Here is a 21,912-nt window from a genome sequence, read left to right on the forward strand (position 1 = left end):
AAAATATTTAACTATAAGAAGAAAAACATTTTTTCAAGAGATGGTTATAAAAGCCAAGACTAGAGTGAATTACAGTTTGTGTTGATGCTCTGAAATTAAGCTTTATTAGAGTAAACTGGTTTTAAAAACCACTAAGAACTATAAATAATTAATGTCATTACTATTATTCAGAAGCAATAATCTGTTTTTAATTTTTTATGGTTTGATTTATTATATTCATTAGCCACTGCTCTTAATTGTTATAAATTAGTAAGTAGAAGAACCACAATAATAAGGGAATTTTATTTTAATATATAATCCTAACATAATAAGTTTAACTTTCCTTTGGTTAGTTTTGTCATCCATGGGTTATATTTTTTAATATGCTAGTCTTAGTAATAAGATGTGGTTGAAATTTTGTTGATATTTTTTGGTTGCTCTCAACTATGATTTATTGAAATAAAATGCATTTTGGCTTGGAGGCTTTGTTAAAAAATTGTATGAAATAGTTATTTGGAAGAAATTATTTATTAGACTAAATATGTTTGTGATAACTAGTCTTCCTTTAGTTATTATGATTTATTTTTCTAAACCACTCCAGAAGTGGTTTTTGAGAAACATACTACAGTAGATACTGCAGCTTATCACAGGGCAAAAGCTGTTCACTTCAAGCCAAACCTGCAGCTAAAAATAGATATCCTGTTGTTAGAGTGAGAAATGTTTGCTTAGAGCATAACTCATTAGCATCTTTTTCTTACTAAAAAAAGAAGCTGTTTACAAATTAACCTTTGATTCAGATATCATTTTTAGCATAAGTGTTATATGGTTTCTCTTTTAACATAGAAGTCCTAATATTTATACTTAAAAGATTTAGAATTGGAATTCCAAACCTGAGAGAGTTCAATTTGTGCTATTTCATGATAAAATTCAAAATCAGTGAGTCTTTTCTTCTGTAACTAGAGATAACTTTATTATCACCAATAGGTATTTTTATCCTGCCATACAGTAGTACATCAGCATTTCAACACTGTTCTATATCTGTTTATAGAATGCTATTGGATATTAATGGAGCATTGTCACATGTGAAATATTCAAAATTGACTGGAGTAGTGTTTTCCTGTTATGAAGGTAGATATTTCTGATCTAGTGTTGTTAATTTGGACTAATACTACAAAATCAACATGTGACATTCCTCAGGATATGTGATGTCATTATTTGGTTAATTTATCTGAATATGTGTTTTCTCATTGAAAGTTTGGCATATTACCTTATAATCTTTAGATAGCTACTATGTTTTCTGAAGATCTTACAATGTGATTTGTTGGTTTTAGCTGAAGAAAATTGTTATTGCTCCTCTATGGCTTGATTTTTCCCTCAGTAAAAAACTATAGAGATAGTTTTTACTTTCTGAGCTAGATGTTTACCTTTCTTTATGTGACTTTTCTACTACTAGAAAATTATAATAATAATTATAGAAAATAATAACAAATAGACATTGACTTTTCAAAATTGTTCAGTTTCAACTACTTTTACTTACGTCATGAGAGATTAAATTCCCTGGCCATTTCAAAGTATGGAAATTACCAGTGAAGTGTGGCTTTATTTCTAAAAAGTAGGTAAATGCTGGGCCTTGTAAACTCAGTTGTGTTTATGTGTATATGGTGCATGTATGTATGTCAGTAGCTATAAAGATAATCTTTTTTCCTTCCTGCTAATTAAGCGTTCCTTTGGCTTCCTTTCCATGCTGTGTTCTCTGCATGATCATATACACTGCTTGAATGCTCAGTTCAACACTGAAATGTCTCTTTCCTTTCCTAAATCTACTCCATCATCATTGATTCTGACTTCTGTTGATGATCTCACTGTCAGTGGAGGATATAAAAACAGAAAAGCTTAGAGTCATTCATAACTGTTTATAACCCCCAGAAATATACTTAGTCATCAATTTCTGTCAATTTGACATCAGAAATGTCTCAGAAATCACTTTTTTTTCCAATCTCATCAACACCAGGAATTCTTTTAGATTATTTAGTCTATATATCTTTTTTCAATCTATTTTTCCAGTTCTCAGTTTTATATCCTCCAGGTTTCTTTTCACACTGAAATTGGTAAATTGCAAATATTCCCATTTCTTAACTCAGTATGATCACTTCTAATTCCCTATTGCTTCTAAAATGAAAGCCAATGGTCTTAGCAGGTCATGTGGAAGCAGTTACCTACCTGAGTACCACTATGCTTGTAATTGTCTGTACTCTCTTTTCACTATACTATCAAAGCAAACTTATAAACAGTAACAACTATTTGTTACATACAAATTATATATTTGCATGTCAGTTTTTAATATCTAAATTTGAACTCTTTTAGCCAAAGACAGTGCCATGGTTCATCTATACTTTTCCAGTGGTTACCTCACTATCCCAAACATGAATATCCCTAAATGAATGAGCAAATAATATTCATCTTAAAAATAAATTTTAACATTTTTGTTATATCATCAGTGAAAAATATCAGTTGTGTGCTTTGGTTCAGAATACACAAAAACCATGGTTACTTACCATTCCCACATCATCTTTGTAGCCTGACAATTAAAAAATAAACTAAGAAATTGAACTATAGCAATTCAAACTTGTCTTTCTAGTACTTAAAAAATTGATTGTTAGGCTAGGAATGTGGCTTAGTGGTAAAGTGCTTGCCTAGCATGCATGAAGTCCTGGGTTGAATTCCTCAGTACCACATAAACAGAAAAAGTCAGAAGTGGCACCATGGCTCAAGTAGTAGAGCTCTAGCCTTGAGAATAGAGGGGCTCAAGGACAGAGTCCAGGCCCTGAGTTCAAGGCTTAGGACTGGCAAAAAAAAAAAATTAAATTAAAAAGTTAGTTGTTGAAAGTATAAAAAGAACCTTCATCCTCCCTTTCTAAATTTTTGTTTTATGAATAATCCTTTTGTGAATTTTTGACCTTGTTAAGGAAGCAAACTCTTCTAAAAAAAAAAGTTAGCACAACTCTCTTTTTTTGTTTAGAAAAAAATAGCAAATTATTCAAACTGGTTTAGACCAGCTAAGATCCAGGTGTTTTCAGAATGCATTTATGGAGCTCAAAAAACAAAAATAGAGTTGCGCTTCACCAGCAGTAGAATGGGGATTTGGGAAGCATCCTGCTCAGCGTTTCTCACTGGCATCATGACTTCTTTATGTTCCTTTTGTAGTGCCTTATTATCCTTACTGTGTATAAATAGGTTTCTCCTTATACAAGATGGATCTTAGTCAGCTTTAGTATTTATTTGTAGTCTGTGTACTTACAAAATGATTAACATAATAATACCAAAAGGGTGGAGTAGGAGAGATGGAGAAAGGGTAGTCAACAAGTGCTGAGTTACAGTTCAATAAGAGAAGTAACTGTCCTATTGGGTAATTGTAGAGGATGATACTGTACTGAGTATTTATTTGGGTGATTTTTAAGATCTTGTTGCAAAGAAATAATGTACATAGGTATGCTTAACCTGATTTGAAAGCTTTGCAATGTATCTAAGTATGGAAACATTGTATAGGACCCCACTAATAGGTACAATTGTTGGTGTCAATTTAAAACCGTCTAAACAAGAACTCTCATTGGCCCAGCTGCAGTTGAGGGCAAATCTCTGAAGAAGACATTGAATCTCAAGAATGTTGCATTCTTGAGCACAAGCACTGAATTAATTTATCTTTCTAGAACGTGACTGAAAATACAAGAACAGATTCATGAAAACAGTGCAGCAGCCCTAGAGTTAAGGATATTTACCCAGGAATAGAACTGACAGTTTTATTTTGAGTAGCCTGCCTGTGGGATAGAAAGAAATGTTTCACTCTCACTTAGCAGGATGAGGCTCATAAGATTATGGGGGAAATGAGTGGAGGGCCACACTATTAATTGCTATTTTTCTTAAACAGCTATATTGTGACTACCAAGAATATTTTATGCTACTCCAGGTTGGAAAAATAGGGCTTCCCTCCCTCCCCCTTCATATGAGGGGCACACCAAGAAGGAGCTCTATCCATATAGCTACATTCTAGTTTCTGAAGGTCATTGAATTATTTAATAATGTGAATATGAATAAGATGAAAGACTGTTGACTCTAACTACTTGCATGGGAAGTGAGAGTGTCCAAAAACAAAAAAACAAGCACCACCTAATTTGGGAATATTTATAATAATTTTTAAAAAACAACAACCTGGAGTCTACAGGTGAGTTTATATGGCTGGTATAGTGCCTTACACTTGTCCTTTTAACTACATGGGAGTAAGAGATGGGGAGAAACATGGCTTGAGAAAATGTGTTGTTTTTTTTTACCTTGGGCAAAAAATTTAGTGAGATCACATTGCAACAAATAACACAGAAGTGATGACATGGGCCTGTGATCTCAGCGATGCAGAAAGCATTCAGGAATGTAGGAAGTCCATAATTCAAGGCCATCCTGGGCAAAAGGCAAGATCAACCTGAAAAACAAAGCTAAGAAGGGCTTCAGTATGTCTCAAGTAGGAGAGTACCTATCTAGCAAATGAGAGAACATAAGCTCAACCCCACTACTGCCAAAGGGGGAAAGAGAGGGAGATTATGCACCTTTAGAAAATAAAATCACAGCCCTCTAAAGGAAGAGAACAAATTTATATTTAGAAAATATTTGTGTGGAAAGGTTATAAACATAAAAATTACAGATAACAACTGAATTAATTCTTTAAAATGTCAAGGAAAGATGAGCTAACTCAGGAGAACAGGATGAATACAACAGACAAAAGCAGGTAGGATTTGCAGAAAAAGCATAATATCGTGACATAGAAAGATTATAATAAAATATAATTGATGTTTGCTGAATTGAATGCTGTGTTAGAGGCAGTAGAAAGCAGAATAAGCAGCATAGGAAAGTGAAATAGTAATGTGAAGAACTAGCTTGAAATGTTCTGCCAGAATAAGAGAAAAATGAACCAGAAAAGAATGATGAGGTAGAAACTCTCTGTATTTTGACAAAAATCTTTAAAAAAGCACCAACACTTGATAAAAGTATAGGGTTTTGTAGAGATTATATGATTAGTATCTCCAGAGAACAAATTTGATTAACAAAACAAACAACAATAATCAAAAATAAAGTGAAGACTGTTTTTGGTGCTGGAGATTGAACCCATGCTCTCAGACCTAGGGAAAGTCTCTTGAACAAACAACTAAGTATTTAGGTCAAAAGAACTCATTTGTTTTGACAAAATAACAATGTAACCAGTCAATACCTAAATATACACTGGTGGAAACAATTTGAATTTCAAGGATTGACAAATCCAGCTCTACAAACATCTAAGTTTTTGCATCTTAATATCTAACAATGACACCTGTCCTATAGGGGGAAAATACAAAATTAGAGACTACAGGTATCTTAAAGATTCTTCTGGGGGGAAATAATAAACGTACAACCACACCTTGGAATGCTGAAAAAGCTATAGCAAAGACTCCTTTTAGTGAATTCTGAGTTTATAAAAATTAAAAGAAATTCCTATGATGCAAAAAACAAAATCGCAAGTAAACACCAGAGCTGTTGAAGGGAGCATAAATAAATACCTGGACTGCTCTGAGGAGACGTTCTTTCAAATTTCCCCACAAAGATAGAAAACAAGTTTTATTGGTGCATATAGTTGGTGATTTCTTAGGCCTTTAGATAAAACCCAGTCCTGGAACTGTAACCTCAGTGAAAACATAAATTAGAAAAACCATTGCTGAACCTGCAGGAAAAAGAAAGCTTGGATTTCTTGGCTTGGGTTCCTGGAGACAGGGGAAGGTTGTGGGTGTATGAATGTAAGATACCTCTCCTGACCATTGATAATCAACTGCTTCTTCTTAAGTACATTTTAGGCTTTAATCTAAATTAATTGTGTGGTCTGAGATCCACCAATAAAATGCATTATTTGGTCAAACAAAACCCTATATTTGGCAAGACTTTAAGATTTGGACACTGAACTTTAAGCTCATAATCCAAGAATAAAATACACACACACACACACACACACACACACACACACACACACACACACACACATGTGTTCAGAGTAATATTCAAGCTCCCATAAGAATATCATATAATAGAATTGTCACTTGCTGTCAAAAAATGAATGCCTCTAACCAAGTATATAAAACAAAATTGACCTATTTTAAGAGAAATTATAAAATATAAGACTTACAAATAAAAGAAGTAATTCTTACTTATGTTATCAGAAAAGTATAATGCTTCCAAAACTGGTTATCTAATTACATATACTCAACAAATTTCAAAGAATTTATATACAGTTACAGTCTCTTACTACAAAACAGTTAAGTTCAATCTATAATACAAGGCTAATTAAACAAACCAATACATTATCATGGGGCAATCATACTATCAGCTACTTTGGAAGTAGAGATTGAAAGCATGATGGTTCACAGCCAGCCTAGGTTTAAAAAAAAAATTCCATTTCAACAGTCTAAATGTGGTGGTGGTGCATGTCTAATCCCAGCTACACACAAGGTACAGGAAATAGGATCATAGTAAAAGGCCAGCTCTGGGCAAAAAATGCTAGATCTTATCCAAAAAAGTAACTAAATTGAAAAATGTTAGAGCCTTAACTCAGGTAGTAGAAGCCTTGACTAGCAATAGCAAGATTTTGAGGTTAAACTCCAGTACCACCAAAACAAAATCAAAATTATCCAACTGAAATGCAATCACTAAAAATTTTTTAAAATTCAAATAGCTATGGATCAATACTTAACTCATAAGTTGAAAATTCAACTACAGTAAATAATGCTTCAATAAACATAGCTATGCTGGTAGCTTTAGTATGATCTTGTTTGTGATCATTTGGGTAAATGCCTAAAAGTGGGATTGCTGGGTCATAGGGGAGCTCTATGTGGAGTCTTTTGAGGAATCTCCATACTGCTTTCCAAAGTGGTTGAAACAAGTTTATACTCCTACCAACAATCTAGTAAGGTTCCCTTCTGTCCACATCCCCTCCAGCATCTGTTGTTATTAGAGTTCTTGATTATAGCCTTTCTAACTGGGGTAAGGTGGTATCTCAGTGTTGTTTTGATTTGCATTTCTTTTATGGCTAGAGAGGTTGAGCATTTCTTCATTTATCTATTGGCCATCCTTCTTTCCTCTTCAGAGAAGTTTCTCTTTAAGTCTTTAGCCCACTTATTTATTGGACAGTTGTTTCTTTGAAGATTTGTTTTGGGGGGATTTAATTTCTTAAGTTCCAGATATATTTTAGATATGACACCCTTGTATGGCTAGTGAAGATCTTTTCCCAATCCGTGGGCTTTCTATTGATCTGGAACCAACCCAGATGCCCCTCAGTAGATGAATGGATCAAGAAAATGTGGTATATATACCCAATGGAATTCTATGCTTCCATCAGAAAGAATGGCATTGCCCCATTTGTTAAGAAATGGAAAGACTTGGAAAAAATTATATTAAGTGAAGTAAGCCAGGCCCAAAGAAACATAGGTCTCATGGTTTCCCTTATTTGCAATAACTAGTATATGTCTGAGTCAACCAGAAAAGGTCAGATAAGTTGATGTTAGGGGAATGAACCCCAAGATAAGTATTCAAATGTTGTTTTTTTGTCCTTTCATGCAATTGTTTCTAACATATTTACAAGATGATTTCTGTGTATGTCCCTCCCCCATGATATAACCCCTGCTTTCACTATATTTGATGTGGTATAATTTGTGGAGGGGAAGGGAAAAAACAAAGCGTTTAACTAGGGATACAGGTGGACCCATTGCAACAATGAGATGTACAAGTCGTTATGTCGAAAAGAAAAACGAACTTTACTTTGGGGTGGGGGGAGAATTGGGGCGGGGGAAGTATGGGAAGGGGAAACAAAGAGGAGGCAGCAATGCTTGATAAGAAATGTACTCGTTATCTTGCCCATGTAATTGTAACTCCTCTGTACTGTATTCTCACAATTAAAAAAATAAATAAATAAATAATAATAAATAAAAATAAATTAAAAAAAAAGAAAATTCAACTACATATCAAAATTTAGGGCATGTAGCCAAACTGGATTTAAGGGTAAATTTAAATGACTCAGTTCAGAAAAGATGTTTGTGATATGAGTGGTCAGGTAAACAAGTTGGAAATGTGTAGGTTGGTTAATCAAGACAAGAAAAAAAATTAATGGAAACACCAACAATGATGAGTGGAACAAAAAATAAAGATGCATAAGAAGTATGAGTTCTTACAAAGCACTTTTAAAGAACTGATTACAACTAAACCTGTTCAATGATTTGAATCAATTAGAGTTTGACTAAAAACAAAATTAGGACTGTCCATTTCCTAGGACATTGAAACATTGAAAGAACCAAACATTTCTAACTTGTATGGAATCTTCCAGAGATGGGAGAAAGAAAATAATCTGGAATTTGTTTATTGTATCTAGTATCGTTTTAAAAGAAAAGTATAGGAAAATGAAATTGTTTCCATTACACTGTTGGGCAAAACCAGCATAATAAGAAAATAAAAAGGTATTATTGTCATAATTGTCATTATTTATAGATGATTTGTGATTGTCTAAAAATTGAGGAGAATCTTGCTATATACATATACATCAACTAGGTTCTGTGTATTGACAGCAAGCATAGAATACAATTTTTAAAAAGTTTCACAGCCAAAGCTCTAAGGAACCTAAGAATATTTCTAATAAAAGTAATAAGTACTTCAAGGGCAAAATTATAAAATTTTACAGAGAATTATATATCCAATCTATCAATAAGATATAATTTCATAATCAGTAACAAAATGGATATTTGCTTTGATATGGAATATCAAAGATGTGGTAGGAAGATAAATTGATACAACTGTTTCATTGGATCATTTGTTATTACGTTGGTAATGTATATTTTATGATGCAGTTATGCTTCTACTCTGTCAGGCAACAAGAGTATTTGAATTCAGAACTGTCTATAACCCTTTGCTATATAATTTTGGTAGATATATTATTCCTACAAGAAGTCTCAGTGAACAATTAAAGAACAAAGCTGCATTTCAAAAAGCATTTCACAATCTGCCAGGACTAGTAGTTTTATGGCAATCTTTTTAATGTAGCTTAATATTTCAGTATGAAATTCCTATTGGAAATGCCTTCATTCAAATATGGGTTGCATGACTTCAAAAATCCACAGTATCCCAAGGTAGGGAGCAGGTTGAGAAAGAAAGTTCACACACATGATACATTGTGAATGAATACACCATGTGGAGTTGCAGGGATAGCTCTTCCCTTTATTGCTTACAGTAGCCCCATCATGGTGTAGTACTCAGGCCTCCAAACTCTCACCATTCCCTCCTTACCACTCCCTCTCTCTTAGCAAGTGATCTTACTTTCTGTATCCCAGAAGGAATACTGTCCAGCAACCATGAACTAAGTTTACTCACCTTCCTTCCCTCCCTTGAGAAGCATGGCAAACTTGTAGCTCACTAAATGGGCTCCTGCTTGCCTATGCATGTCACCTCCTAGTACTGTTGTGTACTCATAAGTTATATGGTTCTGTTACAAGTAAACGTTACCATTTTCTTCTTCAACTATGTTCTTCCTCCATGATCTTTCATAGGAGATAATTTTAGTCTAGAGTATCTACCTTTCCAACCTTTTTCTCTTAGAAGAACTCCATCCTTAAAGATTCAGCACAAAATACTGACATCTTTTATGATTTAACTTACTATTCATGTCGTTTCCTCTTGTAAACTCTCCTAACACCTTATTATGGTCTTGTTCCTTCATTAGTGTCTCCTCATTCAGATTTGATCTTAACAGTGTTTATTTTTTGTGGTTTACATCAGTGTTCCAAATGCTTGAAGGGGGCTCAGTATTTGTTGAACGCATTGTTAAACTGATATCAAGGAAGTAAGATGCCTGGAAAGTGAATGTCTTTGAAAACACTGAGTGATATGTTGTAATGCAATGTCTATCCTACTGTAAAGTTTGACTGATGAGCCTACATTTGCAGATGATTTTACAATAGTTACAGGATATATATTTCAAAATTTACTTCTTACTAGCTCTATTGCAATGAGTGAAGTGTTTGTTTTAAAGAAAATGAGAATGGTATTGGTTTTGTCACTTATAGTAGTTTTATTATTTAATTTTAAAGTGTCTTATTTGAATGCATGTTGATAGATAATTGAGTTTCCTATATAAGGAAAATGTGCATAAATGACCTTATGCTAATATATTATTTTTAACAATACAACTTACTCAATTTTTATTTTTTGTACATGAGTGTCTTCCTCTTCAGAAATATCTGGTAGGCAACCAGTTTTTAATAAAACAAATGTTACCTTTAAAATTTTTTATTTGGTTGTTTGCAAGTTTTTATTCTCATAAAGTCATAGTTTACTAGTATAATAAACTAAAAATATTTTTCTTGATGAAGGAAAATGTATTATTTTATATATTTATGGTTTATATTTACTATATAGATACTGCAGGGGTATTTTTGTTTGTTTTGTTGGTTGTGAGGCTTGAACTCTGGGCCTGGGTGCTGTCTTTGAGCTCTTCAGCTCAAGGCAAGTGCTCTACCACTTGAGCCACAGCGCTCCTTCTGGTTTTCTGGTGGTTAATTGGAGATAAGAGCCTCACAGACTTTCCTGACTGGGCTGTCTTGGGACCATGATCCTCAGATCTCAGTCTCTTGATTACAGATGTGAGCCACTGGTGCCTGGCTCAATACTGCAGTTTTTATATGTAATATATTTTTAAAACATAATTACACTACCATGAAGTAGAAGAAATTATACTTAGCATCAGAAGGCAAATTAATACATATCACTTAAGTTGAATTACCCAGATTAATAAGTATTTTATAGATTTTATAAATCTTGAATGAAACCAGTAATATTTCCTTGAGCTTTCTTTGTTAGCATATATTAGTTGTACAGGGGGTATTTCTTTGTGACATTTCCATACATACATACAAAAATCCTAATCAAAGTTACCTCCCCCATTTCTCTGTCTTTCTTTCTACCTTCTTAAACTAATTTCAGCAGGTTTCATTGTTGTTTTCATATGTGCATATAAAGTACACATGTAATATTTTAATTGTGCATTTGTCCTTTGAAGTATTTGTTCTTTTTGTACTATTTTCTGTTGTATTCTTCATATTTGTCTGACATACATTGAATGAAAGTTATGGTTGTGCTTTTACTGTAAAAGTGATGTAAAATTTATCTCATTATAAGTTGTCATTTCTATAGGAATGGATTTATAAATTTTTCATACAAAGTTTGAATGATAACTTCTTAAGAGTTGGATAATAACATTATAACTTACAACATACTCTTGTCATAATAAGCAGTAATCTAGTTTATCTAACACAGTACCCCCAAAATACCTAATAAAGTTACTAAATGGTAGTGAAAGCCTTACTCATTGTACAGTTATAATGATTATGTGGGATACGTTGATATATTGCTTGAGTTTTATAGTCAAATTTTCTATTGTTTAAAATGAAGTTTATAATCCATTTTTATGTTTAAGTAACATACAAAAATACTGAAGGAGGTGGGCAGAGAGGAGTAAGTTTGATTTTATTACTTGTGGAAATGGATAAATTTTCTCTTCTTTCTTCTTTCTTCATATCATGAATATGGGTGAATGTTCCTGAAAACAAACCTGGGTGCACATATAGATTCCTTTGGTATGCTTATTTCTTTTCAACTGCAATGTGACCATCTTTTTAAATGATGAAAACTGAAGAGAAAATTAATTTGGAAAATAAATTAATTTTCAATGGATGTTGGTAACTGGGATAAAGATTTAGTTCTTGATATATCCTCATGTTTGTAGTTTATAGTTTTCCCTATCATTAACCAATATGGAACAAAACATATTTGCAAAGTGTTTTTTTCCTAAAGAGATAGTATTATTAGCTATTTGTAGATAGGTACCTGTTACAACAACACTGTTAAGAAATATTAGAGACCACATTCTAATTCCCCAAAGCTCCCCAAACTGGCCTTTTCAGGCTATCACAATTAGTTAAATGGTTAAATATTGTATGGTTTGTATATCAGAGTACAAGAGAACTCAAAAATTGAGAACCTCAAAGTATGTGCTTATTATTTGGATTGATTGGGGTTTAATATTTGAATCTTGCTCTCTTCCATTTGCTGTCTTATTAACTACTTGCTAATATGTTGTATCAGTGAACAGCAACTTAATAGTAGCCAGAGAAAACATTTAGAAGTTAAATTCATTAATGATTTAAAAATAACAAGATTCAGAGCAAATATATGTGGTTCTGGAGTGTCTATTTTTAAAATTATTCATAATCAAGCATATTGTAAACTATTTTTGATAATTATATGTTGTTATATTTATAAAATGTGCATTTTGTTGGTTTATATCTTTACAAATAGTTTATTATGTTTGTAGTGCACATTTATTCTGGAGATTTAATATTTGTATATATTTTTATATGACAAAAACAAGTTTCAAGAACATTTTCTTCCTAAATTAATGACATAATTTTAATGGTCATCATTCTTCTAAAGGGAAATGCCTCTGTATGTAGAAACAATGCACAAATTTAATAATTTAATTAATACATGTTTGATAAATTTCCTATAAGACCTTTGTGAAATCTGTTGTTTACTTTCTGCAGTAAACTTCAAAACATGGATGAGTACAGAGAATATTGCAAAGAGTTTTCTGAACTTAAGATTAGTGAATAAAATAAATAACACCACATTTTTTGATAGCTCGTCAACAGGAGGTTACTATTTTTTTCAACTTACCAACTTTGGCAAATACTGCCCTGTATTCTTTGATCAGCTTCTTTTTCTTTGCCCTAGATCCATTTAGCATAAAATAACGGGAGAAACTAAAAAAGGATATTGCAGAATTTTTTAAATCTTGAATTTTCTTTCTTCACAGAATTATATCTGTAATTATACAGGCATCTCAGTTTATACTGCAACTTGATGTGAAAGTTCTGCATATCAAAAATAGCTAAAATGTTTCAAAAGAAATTAATGATATATTTTAAGAACCACAAATTGTAGTGCCTTTAACAATCATAGTTATATTTTGCCATAATTTTTTTATTTTATAGTTGTCATTTTAATGTCAAGGCTATATTCAGATATGTCTATTCTACGTCAGAATAAATTAATAAAATCTTACTCATAAAGCCACTCTTAATTGTAACTAGTATGTGAACTTTGTAAGTAAGATGACTTGGATTACCCTAAACTCCAAGAAAATATAAGAATTTTCTAAATTCTGGAAGGAATTAGATCTCATTTATATAATTAGTTATAACTATTTGATTCATTGTTCTGGCCCTTATATAAAGATTCTAATTTTCTCAAATTTGGTACTTAGGAAAAGTAATCACAGTGTCTTCAGAAATTCATTCTCTAGTATTACCTGAAAACGAATGTCTGCTATTGATATCAACATCATTTTGAAGGAGCAACACACTTAGAATGCCAATAGCCTTTTTTTATTAATTCTACTGTTTTCCCAAAGGTATTACATTAAGGATAAAGAGAAAAATAACCATTTGTGTCCTAAAATGCCTTGCTTCAAACTGCCACATAATTTGGGATTTTAAAGAGCCTACACTTTCACTACTAATTCTGTCTTTTCATCATTATCACTCACTACTTCTTAAATAATTGCCTATGTGTCATTCTAACTTTGTATTTTCCAGCTGATTGCCATTTTAACGGTATTTAAATTGTGTTTTTTTTTTTCAGTCCATGTCTGTTTGTGAATGTACACATCATTTCTTCTTTATTTATAGATTCAGATAGGAAAGTGTTCTTAATTTTCTTAACCAAAACAATATTAAAGTAATTGATTATTATGTAATCAGATATTATTCTGATTCCTAACATTAGAGTAAAACTACTTGTTGTTGTTGTTGTTTTATCTTTTGGAACTTTTTTCCTATTACTTATTTTTAAAACACCTGAAGTTGTTTTGAAACAAACCATTGCTAGTAAATATGTGGGAAGACAGTGAAAAGCAGGAATGCTTTTTAATAGTTCATCATTTAATTAGCAAATTTAAAACTTAAAGCCACAGGTTTAATTAGTATGGCTATTACTAGTTTGTAAACATATGGTTTTTAATTATGAAAGCATTCAATATTTAGTTTTTATTCCAAACTTAGGATAAGATTTTAAAGTTGTTTATATTTTTGGCTGATGTTTTGTTCCATTTTGTTTTTAAGCCTTTGAGGATATCTTTTGTGTCTCTTAGTCTGCCATTTCTTGTTCTTTCTTTCTGCTTGTAGAGGAAACACAAATCTAATGACATATTGTCTACCTGAAAGCAGCCTTTTATCAAAACCAATTATTTTTAAAACTCCACAAGTGAAAACATTCATGTTGTCCAAATGTCTTGTGTTCCTGTGTTTAAAGCCTCTGTTAATATTGCTGCTGGCTTATATATTTAAAATCACTATTTTATACTGGATGAATTTCTGTTATATTTACTTTCTGTTACATTGTTTTCTGTTACATTACATTATAAGTTGTTTTCAGGAGCAGTACTGTTCTTAGATTTCAAATTCACAAAAGTGATCCCAATATAGAACATTAGACATTTTTAGCAATATAAGAAAGTGCTTTGTGTTTAGAGACTCTAAATAGCTAATTAATCTATCACAATAAGGAATATACTTCTTATGACAGTAGTTGATATGTCTGTCTCTTTAAAGAAGATTTGTGTGTAATATAAATATTTGTATAAGTAATATTAATTATAAGACAATATTTCTTTTTATGTCTATTTTCAGTGAAAGAATTTCTAGCCAAAGCAAAAGAAGACTTTCTGAAAAAGTGGGAGAATCCTCCTCCGGTAAGGAATATTTACTTTTTTCTGCAGTTTAAATTTTCCATGTTAAATACAGTCTTAATTCTTTCCAAAGTAGTTTGCAACTACAGAAAATTTTATTTTCAAATGGCATTAGTATATGTAAGCTTAAAATGGCAATTGTGGGGCTGGGAAGGTGGCTCAGTGGTAGAGCGCTTGCCTTGCGTGCCTGAGGCCCTGGGTTCGATTCCTCAGCACCACATAAACAAAAAGAAAAAAGCCGGAAGTGGCGCTGTGGCTCAACTGGTAGAGCGCTAGCCTTGAGCTGGAGAACTGAGGGACAGCACCCAGGCCCAGAGTTCAGGCCCCACCACTGGATCCAAAAAAAAAAAAATGGCAATTGTATCATTTTTAATTAATAATTGTATGTATACCTAAATTGGAGAAGGAACTGACTTCTTATATACTACCTAAATATAAATTTTCATAGTAATTCCAAGTTGCTGTACCCTCTGGATACTTTCTAATATATTAATTTTAATTGCATCTTTGATTATATGCACTAAGATATTGTAAGTGTAAAATGTTAGACATGTGTGACATGAAATAGAAAATGAGGAAGATGGCATGCTTTTATTGCACAAATGAAAATGATTAACGTAAAGAGGTACCTATTGTATATCAATGAGATTATTTCTGTTGTTTGGTTGGATAGTATTAAACATTTCAATTCATTTATGTAGGTAAAACTAAAAGTCAGATATTGATCCATAAAATGAATTCAATCACAATTTTAAGGGCCTTTTTTCATTGGCAAACAGTATCAATAAATGTAGATTGACATGATGAAGCAAATGGTATAAGTTAGAAGGGTTGATTTCCTTTTCTAGAGATTAAACGAGAAACTGATATCTTTAAAAGCAAGATTTGACTTGTACTGGAAATTAAATTCAATGATAGTAAACTTCAGTAGCTGTGCAGATTTTTCGCATATTTAAGAATTATATTGCAACACATCTTTTTAAAGCTAAACACCACAGACTAAGCCTTGGAAATATTTTTGCTGAGTTCTTCATGAATATCTTTGTAATGAAACTTATTAAACAAATGGGTCAGCAATTACTACTTGTTGCTATTTAGCACATAATTTGTTCCCAGTAATTTTCATTTTGTTGTGGCAGCAACAAATTCAATAGATTGCTGCTTCTAATTCTTTGCTTCTATGCTGTAGTCAAAGCCAAACAAAGCTGTTTGCTTGCATGTAACAAAACATCTATTCAAGGAGAAAAAAAGAGTTTGATTATTGTTCTGAGACTCTAGCTTTTGCTTCTTTGTGAGATGAGGAACACTTTCCTTATTGTTACGGTTTTAGGTAATACTGGGTTATTATGGCTCCAGAGAGAAAGCCACTAGGCTTTCTCTCATGTTATTATTATCTGATCTATAGGCTAGTATAAACACACAACTGAAGTAAAAGTGTTTTTTTCAGAGGTAACTCCAATGAAAAGAGCTCTCATCTCACAGCTTGCCATTTTTTATAATTATTTACAAGTGCACAAAGACAGTAAGCTTTTCATGATTCCTTTCATCAATATATTACTGGTCAATTCATAAATTATTAAAAAGTAGAATTTATTATGAGTCAAGTACTAGAATTTTATATTGTAAATTGCCTTATAATATTTCAGTTGACTTTCATGCTCTGTTTTGTAATGTTTCTCTTTTCTGTTATTAGATCCTTTCTTATTCAAGGGAAAAATAGACTTAATAACCTGGAATCTAGATTATCTTTTTATATTTTCTTCTGAATGGATAGTTATAAGTTAAATTTTCCATGATTGCTATACATTACTAAATGATTACAGCCTTCTTAGAGAAAATTCTAATTTTAAATTTAATTTATGTTTCCATGCATTTGTAGAATAATGCTGGACTTGAGGATTTTGAAAGGAAAAAAACCCTTGGAACAGGTTCATTTGGAAGAGTCATGTTGGTGAAACATAAAGCCACTGAACAGTATTACGCTATGAAGATCTTAGATAAGCAGAAGGTTAGTGCTTTTCATTGCTTACATGTAGGGTAGCCTTTGCCAAGTAGACTTAAATAGATGAATTAGGATGGCCTACCACTGATACCTTTAAATAATCTTATTGTTGCATTTATTTCCTATTCTTATTTATTGTGGCTATATTGTTTTATTATATGGAGATTTGTTATTTCAATAGTTATTTATAAATGGTCCATATATATGTTAACTATATATGGTAAATAGATAGGTATATAGTAAATATATATACATATATATATTTATTAACAAATTATTGCATTCAACATGTATAAAACAAGCATTTTCATTGCACTGTGGAAAAATGTAGAAACCAATCCTTAATTTGATGCAAAATTTAACAATTTTATTTTATGACTTATTTAATGTAATTGGGTTTTGTAAATTTAAAATTTCAGACAAAACAGGGAAAACTTGTAAAACTACGTACTATAAACACAATTCAAGTTATTTATCACATACTGGTATACTGAAAGAATTAGGAAAACTAAGCATTCTGTATATACATTTATCTGAATTAGGGAAGGGAAGGGGAACAACAAAATGGTGGGACAAAGGATGAACCAATGCAAAAGTAATACTCACAAGACAACATGTTGGAAATGAACTTTACAACTGGGGGGGGGAGGAAAGTGGGAGAAAAATGAGGAAGGGTAACAATGTTTGACAAGAAATGTACTCACTACTTTATGTATGTTAACTGTGAACCCCTCTGTACCTCACCTTGACAATAAAATTAAATTTAAAAAGCTAAGCATTTTAGGCTCTAAATCTTAAGGTCTTATTTTCCAAGTAATCATCTTAACAATTAAGAGAAGGAAATAGAATTGTAGTAAATCTTGTGTTATCTTAGACTTATCATGTGTTAAGATGTGTTGTGTGATGTTTTGTTATGAGTTAAGATGTGACTTTTGACTTACTGAGATATAGGTAGGAAAGTGTGAAGGAAGTACTGCTCACTGGTAACCAGAGTTAAGATATGGCTACTGATGCTATCCAGTTGAAAATGTGAGCCATGCTTATATTTTAAATTTTCTAATGCTCACATTTTCAAAAGTAAAAACAGATATTTAGAACCATTATAATAGTGTTTTATTTACTAACCCACTGTTTAACATGTAATTAGTATAAACTTATTAGAATAGTTTGTATTTTATGCTGTCTTCAGACTCTAATATGTTTTTATATAATTATATATAACCAGTATCTATAGTATTAGATTAGTCTGAGATTTCAGTCCAGTCTTTATTCTAATTAAAAGCAAACTAATATCTAATAGAAAAAGGAAATGGCTGTCTCTAAAATTAAATAGTAAATACACACGTTTATTTGCACATCTTTGTCTGCCTCCCTCATTTATATATCTTTCCAACCATGCTTCTTGAGAAAAATAGTGTAGTTACCCTGTCAACAACACACTTATTCTTCAACCCACAACAGTTTACCCACCTCTAAGTGCTCTGCTGAAATGGCTCTGCCTGGTGTCACCATTCGGTGACTTAACCACCATGTTCAGTAGACCCGTTGCTCATCTGATTTGACCTTTCAAGAGCCAATGATTGTGATGACCACTCCCTTGACCACATCTGTGCCCAGCATTTGGAACCTCATTTTCCTATCTCTTTGAGTTTTTCCTTTCTTACCTCTTTTCCTGTTTTATTTTGTCCCCACCCCACCCTCTATTCTCTAAGGATTGCTAATCTCTAGGCTCTGGATGATCTCTAAACTTCTTATTCTGTATACCTTCCCTATGCATTTTTATCCCCCATCCTCAATTCCTTCTTAAGATCTCCACTTCTAATTTAAGCAGATTTTTTTGGAAAACTTATTAAACCATTTATTGGATGCTTTATCTAGCTTCCTCCTGATATATTATCTTTTTAAAGGCGTTTATAATAAATGATTTTCTTTGTAGAATGTTGGATGTAAAGTATGTCATCTTATGCTTTAAACTATGTAGAGAAGATATAAGAAATCGTCCAATTAAACTGGCTTGCCTGTCCCATCTTGGGAAAGGTAAAGGAAAGAATTAAGACCATCACATGTCTTACTCTGTGCTATGGTCAAGTATTGCTTAGTCTTTTATGTTGTTCCAGTGTGTATTCACAACTTTGTATGGCTTTATTCCTCCTTTAAAACTAGTAATCTTGCTATTTCAGTAGTTTTCTATTGCCAAAGAGTTAAGAGTTGTAGTTGAACCAAGAATTTGATCTAGGTTTATCTGATTTCTATGCCTTTCTTCTTCATTAATTTTTGCTTTAAAAATGTATTGCTATTTATAATCCTAGCTCCCAGGAAGCCGAGATCTGAGGTTCATGTTTTTTGTTTTGTTTTGTTTTTGGCCGTCCTGGGGCTTGAACTCTGGGCCTGGGCGCTCAAGGCGAGCACTCTACCACTTGAGCCACAGAGCCACTGAGGTTCATGTTTTGAAGCCAACCTGAGCAGGAAAGTCTGTGAAACTCTTCTCTCCAATTAACCACCAAAAGCCAGAAGTAGAGCTGTGACTCAAGTGGTCCAGTGCTAGTCTTGAGCACAAAAGCTCATAACCAGTGCCCAGGCCAAGTTCAAGCCACAAAAGTGGCATTTTAAAGATCCTTTATACCACTACTAGTTTGATCCTCAATTGATTTCAACTGGCATTTACAACAACATAGTTTCCATAGTCCCAGACTTTTCACCTTTACTAATTTGCCTACTTTGCTGCCAACAATGTTTTCATTTCCCTTACCCATCAGAAAAACTTTTATTTACTTGTTTATGTATTTATTTACTTACATACGATTCTTTCTAGCTTTAATTATATCCCACACATACATAGTTGGTATAGGGCTATAATGGAGAAAGCCCCACTTACCCATGTATTCATGGATTCATTACTTATTTCACAAGATGACACATTGTTTATGCCTAATTAAAAACTTGGTCCATCATAATGTGAAAATTAAATACAAACAAGAATTCTCCAACCAATGTTATATAATTTATTACAATAATTCTATACTAACTGGTTCTGAAACTAGTTAAAATGTGAATAGTAGCAACTAAACTACTTGATGTTCTGGACTTCAGAAAGTGAGGCTCCAAGTGTTGAAAGAAAACTCCTCATTTAGAAGGAGCTGAATAGAAGGCTAGGCTAGCACATAGATTTTCTCACTGTCAATCAATTCAGTATTGTTTGCCTCTAATTTTTTCAGAATAGCAGTAACTGGCTGGTATGTTTAATTATTTTTCTTATTATGCTCAATTGGTTGACTTCCTTATAACTTCAGCTTTTAAAGTAACTTTTAAAGTAATTCTAATTTATCTATTTCTTATCTCTACTTAGTCCTTACTTTTTACCTTAATTCATAGTTGATGTTCTTCACTATTAGGCTTTGCTCATTTGAATCTTATAAGCTTACTTGGTAATAATTATATTTCTTCCTCAAGCCTAAAATTTTACTTATTCAAGTTTACTATTATATAGAAATACTTTTATAATGATTATAAGTTTTGAATTCTCTTCAAATATACTAAAACATATCTTATCTCTTGGTGACAGGTTGTTAAACTGAAGCAAATAGAGCATACTTTGAATGAAAAAAGAATATTACAGGCAGTGAATTTTCCTTTTCTTGTCCGACTGGAGTACTCTTTTAAGGTAAATTTTAGTAATATCTAGGTAACTTTTTTTTTTTCCAGAAATGTGAACTTGTTAAATAATTCCACTTTGACAAAATTATATAGTATTTTATGATAAAAGTTCTGGAGAAGCTGGGAATAGAAGGAATATACTTTAACATAATAAAGGCTGTATATGACAACCCACAGACAGCATCATACTATATATATAGTGAAATACTAAAGCCATACACTCTTTGTTCCTGTTCCATATAGTAGTGGAATTCCTACCCAGAGCAGTAAGGCAAGAACAAATTATAAAAGGGCTTCAAATAAGGAAGGAAGAAGTTAAATTATCTCTATTTATAGGTTATGTGATCTTTTAGCTTCACCCCCATATCACAAAACTGATATGTATCTTCAGCAAAGGAGCAGGATATAAAAGCGCCCACAAAAATCATTAGCCATTCTATATATCAACAATGAGCAGATAGAGAAGGAAATCAAGAAAACAACTCCAAATAAAGAAATGCATTAGGAATAAACCTAATCAAGGAGGTAAAAGACCTCTATATCAAAGCAATAAGACTTTAAAGAAAAAAATTGAAAAACACCCCAATAGGTGGAAAGACCTCCCATCTTCAAGGATTGCAGAATGAATATCATGAAAATAGCCATGCTGTTAAAAAAAAGACAACCATTCTAATAAAGGGTGTTGGGAAAACTGGACATCCATATGCAGAATACTGAAACTAGATCATTGTCCTATCGCCTTGTACTAATATCACTTCAATATAGATCAAAATCCTCAATATATGACCTATTGCCTTGTACTAATACCACTTCAGAATAGATCAAAAACCTCAATATATGACCTGAAACCCTGAAAATATTACAGGAAGGACCAAGAGAAGCAACAAAATTTTTTGGCACAGGCAAGAACTTCATGAATAGAAATCTAGGTTCTTAGCAAAAAGGAGAGAGGATTGGCAAATTGCATTAATTTGAAAAGCTGCTGCATAGTGAAGGATATAGTTACTAAGCTAAAAAGATAGTCTATAGAATGAAAAAAGATCTGTGCCAGCTGTATACTTCTCAGAAAAAAGTGTCCAATAACCACAATATACAGAGGACTCAAAAAATTAAACTCTGAAAGAATCAATAACCCAATTAATGAATAGGCAAAAATACTAAACAGACACTCCTCAGAAGTGAAAATGGCCAGTAAATGAAAACAACATGATATTTTATCTTAATTCATTCTAGTCAGAGTAGCCATCATCAAGAATATAAATAACAACAAATGCTGGTGCGAATGTGGGGGGAAATAGGACACTATTACACTATTGCTTGGAATGTAAATTAGTACAGTCACTATTGAAGACAGGATAGAGATTTGTCAAAAACTACAAATATAACTACACCACTCTTGGGTATTTATCCAAAAGATTGCAAG

At 32.3% G+C, this 21,912-nt stretch overlaps 1 protein-coding gene across 5 annotated transcripts in view; it reads left to right on the forward strand.

The window, feature by feature from the left end:
• Prkacb (protein kinase cAMP-activated catalytic subunit beta) overlaps window positions 1-21,912 on the forward strand; it is a 114,593-nt gene that overhangs the window by 63,765 nt on the left and 28,916 nt on the right. For 4 of the 5 annotated variants that reach the window (XM_070007444.1, XM_070007442.1, XM_070007445.1 and 1 more), the window contains exons 2-4: window positions 14,775-14,836; window positions 16,713-16,841; window positions 20,398-20,496. In XM_070007444.1, the coding sequence (XP_069863545.1) occupies window positions 14,775-14,836; window positions 16,713-16,841; window positions 20,398-20,496 (290 nt within the window). Of the gene's footprint in view, window positions 1-1,025; window positions 1,108-14,774; window positions 14,837-16,712; window positions 16,842-20,397; window positions 20,497-21,912 lie in introns of those variants that run through there. The other variant, XM_070007443.1, reaches the window with a different exon arrangement.

The sequence above is a fragment of the Dipodomys merriami genome, unplaced genomic scaffold (assembly GCF_024711535.1).
Source record: "Dipodomys merriami isolate MVZ:Mamm:240054 unplaced genomic scaffold, mDipMer1.0.p SCAF_7, whole genome shotgun sequence".
Classification (NCBI taxonomy): Eukaryota; Metazoa; Chordata; class Mammalia; order Rodentia; family Heteromyidae; genus Dipodomys; species Dipodomys merriami.